Here is a 16111-nt window from a genome sequence, read left to right on the forward strand (position 1 = left end):
AAAGAAAGAAAGAAAGAAAGAAAGAAAGAAAGAAAGAAAGAAAGAAAGAAAGAAAGAAAGAAAGAAAGAAAGAAAGAAAGAAAGAAAGAAAGAGAAATTAATTTAAATCTGGTCTTGCACAAACATAGACTTAATATGCAATCACATGAACAATTTTAGCAGAAGTATGTCAAAAGTTGTTTACCACAATCTGTGTCCAGCTGCAAGGAAGCAGACTACCCTTTAAAGTTACCAAACGACCCTAACTAAACTATAGTTCAAGACTAATAAGATCGTCAGAATTGTCTGTCATTTGCAGACTGTGTTGCCATAGATCTATTTGATTGAAGACACCTACTGCTCCACACATAAATGTCAAGTTTCATAATATTTCCAATGCTACACTTTTTTTTTTCATTTTTCCCCCCCTTTTTTTAAAATAAGTGGAAGAAAGCTACAAGTTACTCTGAAAAAATATTTCCAGATAACGTGGATTTTCCACGCGGCTGGCCAAAAGGAAGAGAAAATAAAAGGTCAGCTGGAACTTAGAAAGTCCCTTCTATATTATTTCACATCCTAATCACCAACTTTCGCATCCCTTCCCCTCCCTACAGTTCTTTTCCGTGGCTCTCAGCGGTCGGGGCAAGGGCCACCCCGCATCGCAGGGTACCATTCCGGTCACCGCACACTCCTCGCCCCTCTCCATGCCGGGTACATGTATAAAACACTTACCTTCGCGCATTTCCTAACCCAAAGCCCAGAGGCTTTAACTCCACCGAGAAGCCCCAGCGTCTCCCCCCTCCCCCGGCATCCCGAGCGGCTTTTTGTACAGCGGAGCCCGGTAAGTGCAATAATTACCCGTGTGGCTCCAGGGATGCAAAGTGAACAAAGGCCAAGATTTTCCTTTTTTTTTTTTTTTTTTGCCTTTGCAGGGCTGCTCCCCCTGCCCCAGGCGGCTTTGACATTGATCTGAAGATCGCCATCTTGTGGCAAAGCAGCCCCTAAACTGCGGCCGCCGTCTGTCCGTCCGTCCGCCCGCCCGCCCGCCCGCCGGGGCCCCGCGGCAGGACGGCGGGCGGGCGGGAGGGAGGACGGACCGACAGACGGTGGAGGAAAGCAATGGTCGCTCACCTCCCGGTGTAAAAACCTCTGGGCGAACCTCTGCTGCCTTTATAGTGATGCATTTGGTACAGGCGAGCGGACAAGTCATGGACAGTTTTTATGGCCGCAATGTCACAGCAACACAGAGGATGTGATTTTATTGGGCTAGGAAATCCAAACCCCGACCACAGAAACTCCATGCTTTTACTGTCTCTGGGATTGGCTCTGAATACCAGTTAATTTTTAACCAGGAAAGGAAGCTTGCAGGCTTAACTTTCATTGCCATTCAGCTCTTCATCCGTCCCACTATCCCTCTCTCACCGTCTGTCCGTCCATCTGTCTGTCTCCTTTTAACTGGCATTTCCCCTTGCACACTAGACATACAAACAAACAAAGTCCCCTCTTTTCCTCCTCACTTTTCAACATTCCCTTTGGGTAAACGTTGTCTGGCTGGGTGGCGGTGGTCAACAAAGGCCCAAAGTCAGTAAGTCCTTCACCTCAAGGTTATGGGTGATGTCCAAGCAATACAGAAGTTCAAAGCCAGTAAACAATGCAAAAACAGAATCCACTTTCTTCTCCTGATTAGGATTAGGGTCAACATTAAAGATTCAAACACTCTTCTCAAAACACATTCCCATCTCAGCTATTGTTTGGAGTTTAGGGTTTCCTCCCCCCCTGCCCCCTCCAACTTTCTCCCTCCAGCTCTCCTCCCCCACTGCCCGCCTCAGTCCACCCCCTCCCTGCCTTGGAGATCAAGGACAATTTCAAACAGTCCATTTCCACCACACTGCCATGCGGGTTTTTTTCCCCAAAGACAACAATTTTCTTAGGGCTCTCAAATTCTGGCCACATCCATCAGCTGGCTTGAACCTTCCCTTTGGTGCCAGCTTATAAAATGTGTCCCAAATGCTACTGACGACCATTTCTCCTGGACGCGTGGTGGCAGGGAGCAAACAGCAATGGCACATCCAACCCTCGAGCATAGGACCTTGCCCCGCTGGTGCTGGCACGATAAGGAGAAGGCCTAACACGTATGAACACACTTAATTTTCCTTTTCCTGTGGCCCGCTGAAGCTATGCTCAAACAAGCCTAGGTTCACTTGTTAACTCAAGAGTGGAAGATTTAACGATGAAGTTCACAAAAGAAGAGTAATTCGCCCCAAATGACTGAACAAGGTCGTGAGGAATTTCGGGTCCCAGAGTTACATCGGATAAAAGAACATGCAGTAACGTAACACCAGAGTAAAAATATAAAGTTTCCATTTTTTTTATTTTATTTTCTTTGTGCGCTGTTCCACTGTATACATGCAACCAAATACTTTCGCATATTAAAAGAAAACTGTATATACATATAGATGATACATATTGAAAACAGTGATGTCATATAAAGATATTGCATTTTGTGAATTGTGACAAAGAAATTACATCCATTTGGTAAAATTTATTAATCAAAAACATTCTTATCACCACTTTGTTGCACATATAAAGAAATCCCACACGCTTTAGCCCCAGAGGAACAATTAAAAAAAAAAAAAAAAACCACCAACAAAAAAAAAACCAACCAGGGGAAAAGAACTGGGCATTCAAACAAAATAGGTCATGGGTTCTTTTTTTTATTATTATTTACAAGTCTTGTAAAACACCGTTCCTGTATGAAATATACATTCAGATATTCTCGACAGCAAATTACCTCAACGATAGAACACGGTATCCTTTGTAAACTGATATAGAATTTTAAATATTTTCATTTTTTTCTCTTTTTTTTGTTTCTTTTTTGTTTTTTTTTTAAATTGCATTTTTTTTCACGCTTTGGTTCCTGCAGGGAAATATATATATTTATAGATATTTAAAATAAGTCCAAACAACTCTCCATTCTTTGCATACGTCGACTGTGCGACAAAGTAGAGCTCATGACATTTAAAGTAGACAACAACAAAATTATCATATTTACATTGTTTGGCTTCTGTTTAAACTCCTCACTAGTCACCTTCAAACGAACATGCAATCGAGTTATTTTAATCATCCAATGTTAGTGCATTGCACAACTCCAAGTTTCAATTAAGTGTTGTGTGGTATTTGCTAAACTGTCGTTCTCCACAGGTATTTCCTGAAGAAAGTTTGTGAGCCAGAAGCCAGAAGGTTAGTTTCCTTTATGAAGTTGTTTCTTTTAAAATGCTGAAATTCACACTTTTTTGCCGATTTCTTTCTAGTATTTGTATATGATTTGTCTCCAAAAAGATGGCAACGCATAGTCTGTTGTCATAAATAAAAGAAGAGCTAATTAAATTTTTCTAATTTTATTTTTAGTGATTGTTTCTTTACGATATATGGCGAATTTATACCTGATTTTAAAAAGTAAATAATTAATTCTTTCATTTAGGTCTTTTTTCCCTTGCCCCCATCCCTCCCCACACCCCCAAAGGAAACACTACTATAACCATCACTACATCCATATTACAACTACTCGCGGTTGGCCCCGGGAAGGTGTAGACATGACATCCCCCCTTTCTTTAATTCTCTGTGTGTATGTGTGTGTGTGTGTGTGTGTGTGTGTGTGTGTGTGAGCGTGTGTCCGTCCTTCAATTCTTATTTCAAACCCATGAGCAATGGAACACTGCCTCTAAACCCAGATATTTTCCTAAGGAAGAACAAAAGATTTTTTCTCAGAGTTTATATTCTGCAGTGGTCCTGGTTGGGTGAGCCCGACCTGGCAACCTCCAGACAGCTGTTCCACAGCAGCACAGGGGCGAGAAAGGGCCGAGGAAGGGCGAGTCCGGGGATGGAGAAGGACCCGTCCCCGCCCGTGCCTGCCGAAAGCGGTGGCAGGGTGAGCCGCAGTGCCTGCAAAGGTAAGAGGTATGGATTTTGCACTCAGAGGTGACGTGCAGGTTCAGAAATGGATCCCATGTGTGTCAAAATCAAATCGATTCCAGTTGATATGTAAATATATATATATAAAATCATCATCGCAGTTCCAGAGTGGGTTTACATGTGTGTAAAACCATAGATTCTTCAAGTCCCGTCAGATACACACCTCCTTCCTCCACGTAACCCCGTGGCTTGACCTTGTCAAGGGCGAAATCTGAATTTAATCTCGTCTTGAAAAACGCTATGAGTTTTAAAGTAGCGGATTAGCTGAGTAATATTGTAATCGGTCCCTGTTAATTTTTTTTTCTTTCATTCTTCTGTTCTGAAACCATATTTTGACTTGACGGTCGGTCAGATTGAGCATTCGGGAGAGCTGGAGGCGTTTCTCTTTGTTTATATAGACACTGAAGAAGAATTCCCTTTCTAACTCTCTAATCTGGTATTTGGTGTACGGGCATCTCTTTTTACGCGTACGTTGTCCACCTGTGGAGTGAAAAAAGGCAGAAACATTTGAGACCCGGCGGTGGCCGGCGGCGGGGGCTGAGGAGGGACTGGGGGACTCTCAGGCAAAGCACGTTAACATGGGAAAGACGCGTTTTGCCCTCTCTGGGCTCGGCGTTGGTAGGTCCGGGGCTCGGGGCCAGCCCTCCGCCTTGGCGGGTGCGTGCAGCCGGGCCCGGGAGCCGCCGGCACAGCCCGGCTCCTGCAGCGCCGCGGCCCCGGGCAGCGGGCAGGGCGAAACCCCCGCCGAGACGCGAGGATCCGGCCTCGCTTCCTCCGCGGGGAGGGCAGCTGGAGGAAAGACTGGTGGCGGGGGGTTCTTGCGGATTTCACGAGCCGGAGGAAAGCCTTTGTAGGCTGCTCCGCCGGGCGCCGCCGCGCACGCCGAGCTGCCCAGGGAGCGGCCATCACCTGGCTGCCTGCAGCGGGCGGGGGGGCCCGCGCCCAACCTTCCCCGAGCCCCTGGCCGCCTGCATCTCGCCCTCCTTCCCTGGCCTAATCCCGGCTCTACGTCCCGAGCAGAGGAAAAGCCCCAGAGCCCAAGGGTGAGGCGTCTCCTTCTCCCTTTAGCCGGCTATTTTCAAGCACGTTCTCCACCGCATCGAGGTATTCTCCTCTCGATTAGCCATTACGGTTTTAAAGTTCATTAAGCAGAATATAAAAGGTTTCAAGGTTCAGGAGCTCTTTACATTAAACGTAGCTGCTATGCCTTTAAAAACTTCCTTTTCTGGTACAGTTCATTGTCGAGGTATTTTTTTCCCCCGGCCGTATACTGGCTTTGCCTTTTAAAAAGCCCACATAAAAAAATCAGACTTTGACAGATTGAATAACAATTGTAAGTAACAAACTGTTGGACAGAAGGCAACACGTAATTGCCACAGTGCCTTAGTAAAATGGCTTCCTTTAGACAAAAAGGCCAGCTTTAGGTTAATTTGCTTCTTTTAATATATTGCTACAGTTCAGGCGGCTACTTTATCTGTTAAACGCTATTCTAGCGCAATCGTTAAAACGGCAAAGGCTTTGAATTCAGCTCCTAACTAGACTTCTGGTGCAACACATGGCTTTTATAAAATCACTGGATTACATTGATATCAAAGGAGTCAGAATCTCCTTTTTTTGCCGAATTTACAGGCACAGAACTAATGTTATTATATTTTCAAAAGCTGACCACGGAGCCCTTTTTTTATTATTATTATTTTTTAGAAAAAGGAGAAAAAAAGAAAAAAAAAAAGGAGAAGAAAAAGGAAAAAAAAATTTTTAGGCATCCATTGCCCGGTGGGTATTTCACGGCCAATTTCAGCACTAAACACGTGATCTCGCCTTTTATAACAAAGTTTTGTTGGGGGAAATCTAAAGGCCCTTCATAAACCTTATATGCTTATAAAACAGCATATAAAAATTTAACAGCGGCGGTGCGCTAGATTTCAAGCTGCCTTTCCTAAAAGCGCTCCGGCGCTGCCTTTATACGTACTGGAACTGCCGGATTTCTCCTCATTGTTGCCGGAAGATGACTCGGGGCTGCTGCTGCTCTCCGGCCGCCTCCTCCTCTCCTTCTCCGCCGCCGTCGCCGCCGCCCTGCCGCAGCCGCCCTCCGAACTTGAAGTTGCCGCCGCCGCCGCCCCGGCGGCCGCGGGCGCCTTCTCGCCACTCTTGTCTACCGGGTAGTCCGCCGAGGCCAGATTTTCCGCCGTGCCATAAGCCGTCTCGAAAAATTGGTCGAAAGCCTGGGGCAGGACCCCGTTCCTGCCCACCGTGCTATAGAAATTGGAGGAGACGTTGGTGCTGGGGTGGTAGACGTTAGCTGTGTTTTTGCCGAACATCTCGCCCATGCTAGCAGTGTTGGTGGCAGGCAGGCAGTCTCTGTGCATGATCTCCTCTGCGGAGTAGCAGTGGGGCAGATTGTTCCTGGGGTGCCATTTACTGGAGGGATCAATGGCATATTCCCTGAAGGTAACTTCTCTCACAGGTTGGACCTGGGGTAGGTTGGAGGAGTAGGAGTATGTCATAGGGCGAGAAGACGGGGTTTGGGGCAAAAAAGAAGGGAGGCTGGAAAAATCAGGACCCGAGACGTAGTAAGTACAACTTGGCAAATACATGTTAGAGGAACAAGGAACACGCTCATCAAAATCCATCATTAGGGCTACCTCGGCTTCTCCGCATTAGCTGAGCTTAACATGATTCTGTAACGCAGCTGCCCCTTTGAAGCGGATCCGTGAAGTAAGAGATGGGGAGACGTAGGCTGACGTGGAGAGCTCTCCCGGCGGCGGCGGGGAGCTGCGGTCACGTGGCCCGACGTTGACATTGACGAGCGGCGGGCCCGGGCCCCGCTCCCTTTGTGGCCGTGCCGGGGGAAAGCAACAGCTCGTCACCAGCGCCCAGGGGCCAGCCGAGAGCAGCTTGGCCCGGGGGGAGCCCTGGGGGGACACACAGCCGCCCTGCCACTGCCCCACACTTAGCTGCCCGGTCCCTGGCACCCTCTGGCTCTGGAGCAGAGAGGCTTAGCAATTCCCCCCCAGGGTTAGGTGAGAGCTTTCTGTTTGTTTGTGGTCTTGCTGGGGCGTTCGGCGGCTCGCTGGCAGGCTCCGACAAGGAGGGCACCGTAGAGATGCACGCACGCTTTCTTCTGGAAAGCTGCTTCCGAGGAGGAAAACGCTCCTGAAGAAAACGTCTTTTTATTTCTTCTTTTTTTCCTCTTTCCCCCCCTTTCCCCTCTTTTTTTCCTTTCCCCCCTTTTTTTTCCCTTTTTTCCTTTTTTTCCCTTTTTTTTTCCTTTTTTCCTTTTTTCCCCCCTTTTCCCTTTTTCATCCTTTTTTCCCTTTCCCCCCTTTTTTTCCTCTTTTCTTTCTTTTTTTGGTGGGGGGTTCGATTTGGGCTGTCCGTCCTCCCTCTTAAAACAAAAAAGAAAAAAGACCTCACTCTTCAGGGTTTTTCTGGAAACCTTACTAGGAAGAATGTGCCAGGGTCAAGCCTTTACTGATTTTCATGGTGAATAGATTACATGCTTGCATTCATGTTCACTTCCGAAGCGCTTAGTGTCTTCCTTCCCTTACTTACATATTAACCTCAAATACCCCGCGCGGCTTCAGCCAAGCTTTACTAGAAGCAGTTAGCAATGTCGGGTCCTCAAGACGCAGGTTTCCCCTCCTCACCCCCTCCAAATTGTCCCTTGCTTCATTCGCAACGCCAGAAAGCCAGCAATCCCTTTAAAGTGCAGACCACGGAGCTAAAGACTATTTGCTGATCTTTCACCTCAAGTCAGCAGCTAAATACTTGGAAAACCGGTGGATATCGGGCTACCCCAGCTTGACAAATACTCCGAGTTTAATTGCCAGAAGCCTAGTTAAAATTATTTGACATACTGTTAACCCGTAGGAGCAAACTCGCCGTACCGAGACACTTTCCTTTTAGCTCTGTGTCGTCGCTGAAGGCTGAGACCCAGGGAGACCTATTTTAAAAACCTGGTTAAACTTTTACTATTGTTGCATGAAAGGGATGATATAGAAAGCGGATTGTGCAGGGGAGAGACTAAAAAGTACTTTTTTTGCCAATAAAAATGCACACCCTACCGAACGAGCAGAGCCAAAGAAAACAGAGAGATACGCCAAAGAATACAGCACCTTTTGAGGCACGGACATCCCTAAGCTCAAGGAAAAAGTATTTTCCTGCTATTCTGATGCTCGATTTCAGAAAAGAAATATTTGAGTTCCGGCTGGATTTCATCAAAATAGAAAAACAGAATGGCAAAAGGCTATTGTGAAGTCGGTACTCTTAGGAAATCAGACGTGGTTCAAGATCCATGCCCCCGTGGACTTGGGAGGCTAGTGGAAGGGAAACGAAAATGTTAGGGAAATAATATTTGGATTTCCCCCCCCCCCTCTTCCTCTGCAGTGCAGTGGAAGTATTTATATATCCGGAGAAAGTTCTCTAGTAAATTCTGGAGATCCTCGGTATTTAAATGTCAACATCGATTTGTTTATTTATTGCTTAGCTTATCGTAACCGACTCAATAACAAATCTAATCATGTTCTGCAGAGAGAAAATATTCTCATTATGTATTTCCTCTACATTATAGTTAACTATTGCGTTTGAATCCAAACTGTAAATTCAATATTATCAAGTAATTACTTTGTAGTGGAGTAAACTAATTTATTAGCATTAATGTTTATATGCCTTTTTCTTATTTTACAAGGGTTACCATTCACAAATCAAATGCTCTGGACGTATCCCTGTAATGAACTCTTTATTTTGGTTTGCTGCAAGAACTTCTTATGCTTACTGCACGTCTGTGAGCTGAACTTGAAATTAATGAATTAATCTTCCAGCTTGACATATTTGCTAGAAAGTGGATGGAAAGAGATTGCATGTCGTCAAAACCGCTAGCAGAAGACTGCAATGTCGTTTAGGGATTGTAAAAAGGTTTGGGGGCTTTCCCTCTCTCTCTCTCTCTCTCTCTCTCTCTCTCTCTCTTTTTTTTTTTTTTTTTTTTTTTTTTTTTAAACTTGAGGTGGGGAGGGGTATGCAAGAGCTCTGGTTGGCTTTTTTCTTAACGCTGTAATTTTGCACGCATTCACTTTCCCCCTAGTTTTTTGCCGGGGGTGGTCGCGGTGGGGTGGTGGGTGGAGTGGACTGGGGGGTCGGAAGCCCTCTTTTGGTGTCCGAACATTGGCTATTTTCCCTGTATTACCCGCACCGTTCAATTCCGTCTATGAAAACCTCTCCCCACACCCTGCACACACGCAGACACTCCTCCCTTCGAACAAAAAGGAATGTATAAAGATTTCAGTGACTTTGAGATAACAAAGGCGCCACCATTGCCGAGCCTCGCCCCGCCTCTGTGTGATGGCAAACAAATTCTTGCACTTGTATTAGGGCTTTTAAGGCTATAATTGAACACGGCGCGTCTAGGGGAACCGAAAACAGTTCTAGACTGACCTGCGGTTTTATAGCACTTTGGCAGTCAACTTCAGCTTGTGTCAGAGCAGACACGACAGAGCTGCCCAACACTTAATCGCGGGACGCCACCTCCTCGGACTCGCTGCAGCCTCCCTCTTGCGTTTCAATAAATTTCAAACCTCGGGGCTAGAAATGGGGAGCAGAGCTGGCACAGGTTTGTACGGGGCTCTTTGCCGCTCCTCTCTGCAGCCGAGGCTGCGGCGCCGTACGAGGCTCCGCCGTGCCAGAGGTCGGGGCTGCCTCTGGGAAACAAAGGGAATTTAAGGCAAGAAGGGCGAGAAGGCGACTGGAAATAGGAGCGTGTGTGCGTGGGTGTGCGTGTGTCTGGGCATATACGTGCTTGCACAGCATGCACACGTGCAGCCCCGATGCCTGCTTTGGAATCGCCCGAGCTCTCCCCCACCTCTCCAGACCAAGCAGCCTGTTTCTCTTCAAGCGGGTTTGTAACGCTGGGGGACCCCAAAACGCCTCCGGGTGCCGCCCGCACGACAAGCGGGAAGGGAGACGGGGGAAAGGCGAGGGGGGCACAGCTCGACTGGGAGCGAGCAGACACCCAAGGCACAGGCTGTTCTCTGCTTTATTTGCTGTTAAGTGAAACAAGAGATAATGTACGCTAAAAGTCCCGGAATGTGTGGGTAATTGCAGGGAGCCTGCTGTTAAGTTGCTGTGTTCAGCACAATTATCAATGTTGATTATTTGGTCTAATGTTGAATTGCTCTTTTAATACAGTAATTGGGACTTCCGCGTTGAGGAAGGGGGAAAACCGAGCCTTCCCCTCGCTAACCTCACTGAGAACAACATAAACAAAGGCAGGCATTTCGTTTGGAGAAGCAAAATGCATTCGTTACGCCTTCCCATGTATTTCGACCGGATTAGAGAGGGTAAAACCGCTCTGAATTTGGAACCTCTGCTGCAGGACGGTTTTGCAAAGGAGAAGCGTGGCCAAGAGGTGGGGAGACTGCTACCCATAGCTAAGCTAAACAAAGGGAGGGGGAAAAAAGCTACATCTCTTCTTTGGAGGAATATAAACAGAGCTAGGACGCCTCGATAGTCTAGCTTTTACATATACAGATGGCGTGCAAAGGGAACTGTTTAACTCACTACTGCTTCTCCAAAAGGTCAAGTTCTATTGTATCTAAATTGTTGTCTTTTTGTACCGGGCTTTGCTTGAAAAATATTTGAAGCCGACCATTTACCTTGCCAGTAGGGTGGGTGCCTCTAATTAACAGGAGGAACGTGTGCTAGAAGGAATTTGCGTCGAGAGGAGCTAATTAAAATATTACAGGATCGCTGGCTTCAATCTCTGCTGCTTCTCTCACACAGGGAGGGTGAGGGGTATTACGACTCGAGCAGGAGAAAATATCTAAGGAATTAGGACAGTGTTTTGTAAAACTGAGAGTTGATTACAGTCTGCAAAGGCTTATTAGAAAAGCATAGCATTAGGGAATTCGAAATGTTGCTGCCAACGAAAAGCGCACCGTCTTCCCACCTTCACCAATGCAAATAGGGGCATAAGGCGATAATTCGTCGCAAAATTTGCCGGGAATGCAGCGCCAGAGAAACCTGCCGATTATTTGGATTTTAAATATCTTGGGCTCAGAAGGCGTTTCTTTTCCGTTTGCAGTTTTGCCTGTTATGGAAAGAAGCTACATGTATACTTTCTTTTTCTTTCTTTTTTTTTTTTTTTTTTTTTAACTAAATCTGGTTCCGTAAGATTATTACAGAATGAAGTGCTACAACAACTAGCTAAATAATCTAAACAATCTAAATAATAGGTGAATTTCTCTATATATTTGTACATGTGAATATATAGGTGAAATGGAAGCCCTGTGCTGTTACATGGGACAGGCTATTTATTTTCCAAAACGTGAGGCGGTGTGGTTGTGATTTTACTAGGAAACTGCAGAATACACGTAAAGAGAATGAACAGATATAAATAGAATTCAATGTAATTCCGAGGTTTTTTTTGTTTTTTTTACTTTTTTTTTTCCTCCACATTACATTATTTCGGAGTCTTGAACACCTGAAAAGGCTGCACTCATCTGGACTAGAATACTTTAGATTAATTTTTAATACCAATTAGTAAAATCCTTTCCTTTCCTCCATCACGCTCTGTGTCTTTTTAAGTTGATGAAATGAAAAGGGTGTTTGTTTTTTTTTTTCTTACCAAGCCTTTTGTCTCTTTCGAATTTTAGGATTAAACGCTACAGACCTACAGAGATATACCCTTTGTTGGCGACCAGTCATGATATTTTGCATCCCTTCGAGCTGATGAACATCTGAGGGCTCTCTGAATGATAGCTGCAAGTAAAAGAAATATTGCGGGTTTTTTTTTTTTTTCAGGAGATGAAGCTAGATAGAAAACTAGATAGATAGATAGAAAACTTCATGTTTCGGCAGCTATTCTCTCGCTCACCAGCAGACAAACGATTTGTTGTTCTGACAGCCTCCCGGCGCCTTCCCAAGTCGCGGGGAGTCTCTCACTATGTCGTGTCTCCTCACCCCCCGGTTCCCCAGCCCTCAGCTCCAGGGTCCTGGGGGCTGAACCCCTCTAAAATGTTTATGTTTACTGCTCGGAGCCTGGTTCTGAAAGGCAATGCTAGCGGGTTTGGCAATAAGGCGCAAGAAGAGGTTTTCTCTGACCAACTAGTGTATCAGAAATTGATTGACTGACAATGCTTCTATAAATGTCTCTTTTTCTCCCCTTAAACCCTCTCGGAGGCTTTTCCGGCACAGGAAAACATACACACAATCATTCATTTCCCACCCCGTCTATCCAGATACAGGTGCAAGAGACTTCTAGAAAACTTAGTCTGCGGGAGAGGGGTGTCTAGAGCCAGCGGTGGGCTCCAAACTGGTGCGAAAGCAAATTCCCTTGCTTATAATCCTCCGGTACAGAAAAGCAGGCACTTTCCAGCGACTCCCACCCAGACCCACAAGCACCGTGTCGTTAGCACTGTTTGTAGTAAGCAGGTAGCAGCCCCCTTTCGTGTCAATGTATTTTATGAAGAATTAAGCAGAGCGGTTTAGGGGAACATTCCCAGTGATCCCTTGAAAGTGAGGTGCTAGTAATGGACAGTTATCCCTGCGAACGGCCATATCCCAGCGATGTTCCCATGCAAAGTTCACCCGCAACCGAGAGTGCCACTCCATGTGGCACTATTAAAAAAAAAAAAAAGAAAAAAGAAAAAAGAAAAAATTAGGAAAAAAAAGGAAAAAAAAGAAAAAAGTTCACCAAAACATTCCCATGTCGACTTACATTTAAAAGTATTGCTAGAATCGATGCCTTGAACTTGACCTTAGATTTGTTAATCCAGGAAATATATTCAGTGAGAGGAAAAATAATCCTATCGCATTGCCTCTGGCAAAAGAGCATTTTCTGCCTACTAATTCAGGATATAAACGACACACAAGAGTTATGAGATACATAATGTGCCCTCCAGATTAAGCCCAGAAAGCTGCAGAAAGTGGAATGCCTCAATGCCGAGACCAGCCTGTCGTAGCTAGACTGTTTCTGAGATGCCGAGATCCAAACTGTGCCACAGAAATTCACGTCAAGGTAATTGACTGGGATTCTAAGCTAAATTGAATTTTATAGGATATAAGGTTCTCTCTAATGCACATTAAATTTTAACAATGATTTATAAAGGTATTTCAATTTTTTATTTAATTATTTTGCCCAACTCGCCAAGAAACACATCAGATTTTACTGTACCACTGCTAACTTTATAGGAGAACCTTATTCACATATCATGAAACCCACCGAACTAAAGACATTTCTTCATCAATGCTTGCTTTAGGGGGCGGGTACAGGAAGTATCGCTATACCGGGACTGTCAAATCAACGACTTCAAAGCTCCAACTTCATATTTTGATGGACTCCCAGAATCGTATTATAATTAAGGTACCTGTACTTGTGTAACATTTACAGGAAGCTATTTGTATAACACGAGCCTGAAGTACGTGCTGCAATTTAGGATGCAATCATATGCCAATGTACAGCTCAGCCAGCTCGTAAGGATCGTTTCTTGTCTCTTCTCTCATATGTAAAGTAAAGATACCCATAAAAAACAGCTCTTTCTCTAAGCCTAATATGGCTGCTCTTGCCTATGTCCGGGTGGAAGCCTGCTCACTGCCCCACTTGCTTCCTTTTCCACACTTTTCAACAAATGCTGATACTAATATCACTCTTTCCAGAAATAGGGGTGCATAAGCGTGACAGATTCACATTGCAGAGCCCGGGGGAATTTGGGCAAAACATCCAGAATGGGACCAGGCGAAGCGTGGGGGTACTCGTTCTTTCTCTTTCGGTTTTATTTTTCCATCAAGTGTTCATACAGCACAGTATGTAAAAATCCTCACATATTTAAAAGTAAACCACCTACTATTTGGAGACGAAGTCCATCCAAGATTGCTTTGTATTAAAAAACTTTTTCCCTTTTTTTTAAAATTTATTTAATTTTTTTTTTCTTTGCCTACCCGAAGGCATTTCAAAGCCAGGCTTGAAATAACCCGCTTTTCTATTACTCCTCGCCCAAGCCGACCATATAGGTCGTTTTATACGATCAGGAATAAATGAAAGCAATTTGCTTAGTGTGTTCAAATCAAGGCGATTACGACGAAATTCAGATTAATTAAAGCTGACAGGTTACAATGCCCGGCTGGCATTTTTCTCTCTTGATACACACAAAAAATGGGGAAAAGCAGACAGGTTAAACATCCTTCCCCGCATTTCTTCCACACACAGCCGTCCACCCTCCTCCCCGGCACTTGAATGATTAAAATAATTTCAGAGGCAAGTACGCGGGAATAAAACAACCGGGGATAAAAACCAAGAGACGCTTTTCCACGCAGCCTGACCCAGCTCCGCAATACAACACGGCTCTGCACAAAGCGAAACAACCAGCAGCTCTATCTGCAAGTCTGCTCTCGTCCTGGGCTCTGACCCCAGCCTCTCCTGGCGCACTTTCCTGCCAAGAGTTCTCTTTGCTTCCCACCTATGCTAGAGAGGAAAGCAGCATCCTTGGGGAAGGTGGAGCCGGCACCCAAGCTGGGAGAAAGAGTCTTACTTTTCTCAACCAGCTCTTCGGCTCTATTAGCATCTGCTCTGGCAGCCTTCCCCCAGGTCCCCGCAGGAGAAGCGGCACCTCGGCCTCATACACCGTGGGACAAACGGAGTGGGGTGGGTGGGTGGGCTGGGGGGGAGAGCAGGGGCCTGGGAAACTCTCCACAAAGGCCTCCCGAATGACTTCGCTCCAGTCATGCAGGGGGCTTTTTGCAAGGGGACCGGGTGGGTGTTTGCTGTTGGCTTGTTTGCTTAGTTCACCACCGAGCAGGGAGAGAGGAGAAACATTGAGCCGCTTCCAGGAAGAGCACGAAAATCTTACCCCAGCATCCAGAAGTGTCTCGCCTGTGCAAAAATATATCCCCACGGAGACTGACAGGATCCTGCGCTGGGCTGTAGATCTCCAGTTCAGTGAGGATGGATTGCATTATTTTTGGTTTCCTCTTTTACAGATTAAATATACATGGTCCACCAAACATTCCTTCTCGATTTTTCAGTGTCTTGGGTTGCTGTTCATTTGGGGGTTTATATATTTTTTTTTTTTCTAGTTGTTGTTGGTTTGCCTTTAGATGGAGAGAAATATAGCCACAGGGGTACATCGTCCTTCCTGCCAGCTTCAGGCAAAATGCAGCGGTATCACAGGCTAATGACGATTATTGCTGTTATTATTACTACCACTATTATAGCTATTTATTTTTTTCCTCTCTCTCTCTCTCTCTGTCTCTATTCCCTGGCCATCTCTCTCTCTCCCCCTCTCTCTGTTTCTCTCCTGGTCCCTTAGGATTTCCGATGGCGATTTTCACACAAGGTGATTGCAGGAGGCTAAAATGCTGTCTAATTCCACGGATTCCCATCTCACGAGTAGGAGAAATGGAGAAAAAAAAAAAAAGTAAGAAAAAAAAAAAAAAAGTCCCAGTGTTTTTGATCACGAGACACCCGGCCGTTCCTCCCCAGTACACCCCGGGTCACAGTACAGTAATGACCGTGGGTTGTGCGTTGTAGGACTTGACCTTTCCTACGTAGAAGAGGGCGCTTTACGCTAAGGGGAGGGGAGGGAGGGGGAAGCGGCGGGAGGAAGAGAGATGCTCTCTTTGGGGATGTTTAATCACAGTTCAGATCTAGGAACGGGCAAAGCTTCTGCCTTGCAGTACGCCATGTTGAAGCTATTCACTGGAGGAAAAAAAAATAAAAATCTTTTTGGGGGTGCGGGGGCGGGAAGGAGGCCGAAGGGAGGAGGGAGGAGGATAGACTTAATGAACATTAGCATTTCGTACCCTAGTTCGTGAATCAACTGCATTCAAGGGGAGGGGGCCCAGGGGGCAGGGAAAGGCTCACGGCGTGGCCGGACCCCTGCAGACGCGACCGGGGCTCATGGACCCGTCCCGACACCCATCGCCCCACATTCCCCCCGGCCCGCGTGGAAAATCCATCCCCTGGTTCCCTCCCCCTCTTCTTTTTGGATTCCTTTACCGGCCTAGAGCGCGCAAGGACATCTCTTCAAATCCTCATGAAAGTGCATTGAAACGCATCTAAATGTTATGAATGGCGACAAATGGCCTTTTAGCGCCTGCCAATATTTTTTTTTTGTATTAAGCGCTGTCTTGATTTTATTGCTAATGCTGCCCAAGGAGAATGTTGAAATGC

The 16111-nt window shown here is 45.8% G+C and overlaps 1 protein-coding gene and 1 long non-coding RNA gene across 6 annotated transcripts; one reads left to right on the plus strand and one right to left on the minus strand.

Moving 5' to 3' along the window:
- Positions 1 to 3595: 3595 nt before the first annotated feature.
- Positions 3596 to 6584, minus strand: HOXA11 (homeobox A11). Its single transcript, XM_033511891.1, has 2 exons — positions 5921 to 6584; positions 3596 to 4431 (listed from the first exon to the last, which is right to left on the minus strand). The coding sequence occupies exons 1-2, from the start codon at positions 6582 to 6584 to the stop codon at positions 4199 to 4201; spliced, it is 897 nt and encodes a 298-aa protein (XP_033367782.1). The 3' UTR covers positions 3596 to 4198.
- A 2392-nt stretch (positions 6585 to 8976) lies between these two features.
- Positions 8977 to 15532, plus strand: LOC107199889. 5 transcript variants are annotated; one of them, XR_004495812.1, is made up of 4 exons: positions 8977 to 10351; positions 11598 to 12961; positions 13203 to 13306; positions 15249 to 15532. It is a non-coding gene; the product is annotated as an uncharacterized LOC107199889 (long non-coding RNA). The 5 variants fall into 5 exon arrangements; XR_001519350.3 differs by lacking the exon at positions 15249 to 15532 and having other exon boundaries at positions 11598 to 11709; positions 12846 to 12961; positions 13203 to 14574; XR_001519348.3 differs by lacking the exon at positions 15249 to 15532 and having other exon boundaries at positions 8977 to 9841; positions 10132 to 10351; positions 13203 to 14574.
- Positions 15533 to 16111: the final 579 nt, after the last annotated feature.

The sequence above is a fragment of the Parus major genome, chromosome 2 (genome assembly GCF_001522545.3).
Source record: "Parus major isolate Abel chromosome 2, Parus_major1.1, whole genome shotgun sequence".
Lineage (NCBI taxonomy): Eukaryota > Metazoa > Chordata > Aves > Passeriformes > Paridae > Parus > Parus major.

Coding starts and splice junctions, on each gene's coding strand:
- HOXA11 (XM_033511891.1), bottom strand. CDS start 6,584: ATGATGGATTTTGATGAGCGTGTTCCTTGTTCCTCTAACATGTATTTG. Junction 4,432..5,920: donor GGAGAAATCCGGCAGTTCCA/GTACGTATAAAG, acceptor TTCACTCCACAG/GTGGACAACGTACGCGTAAA.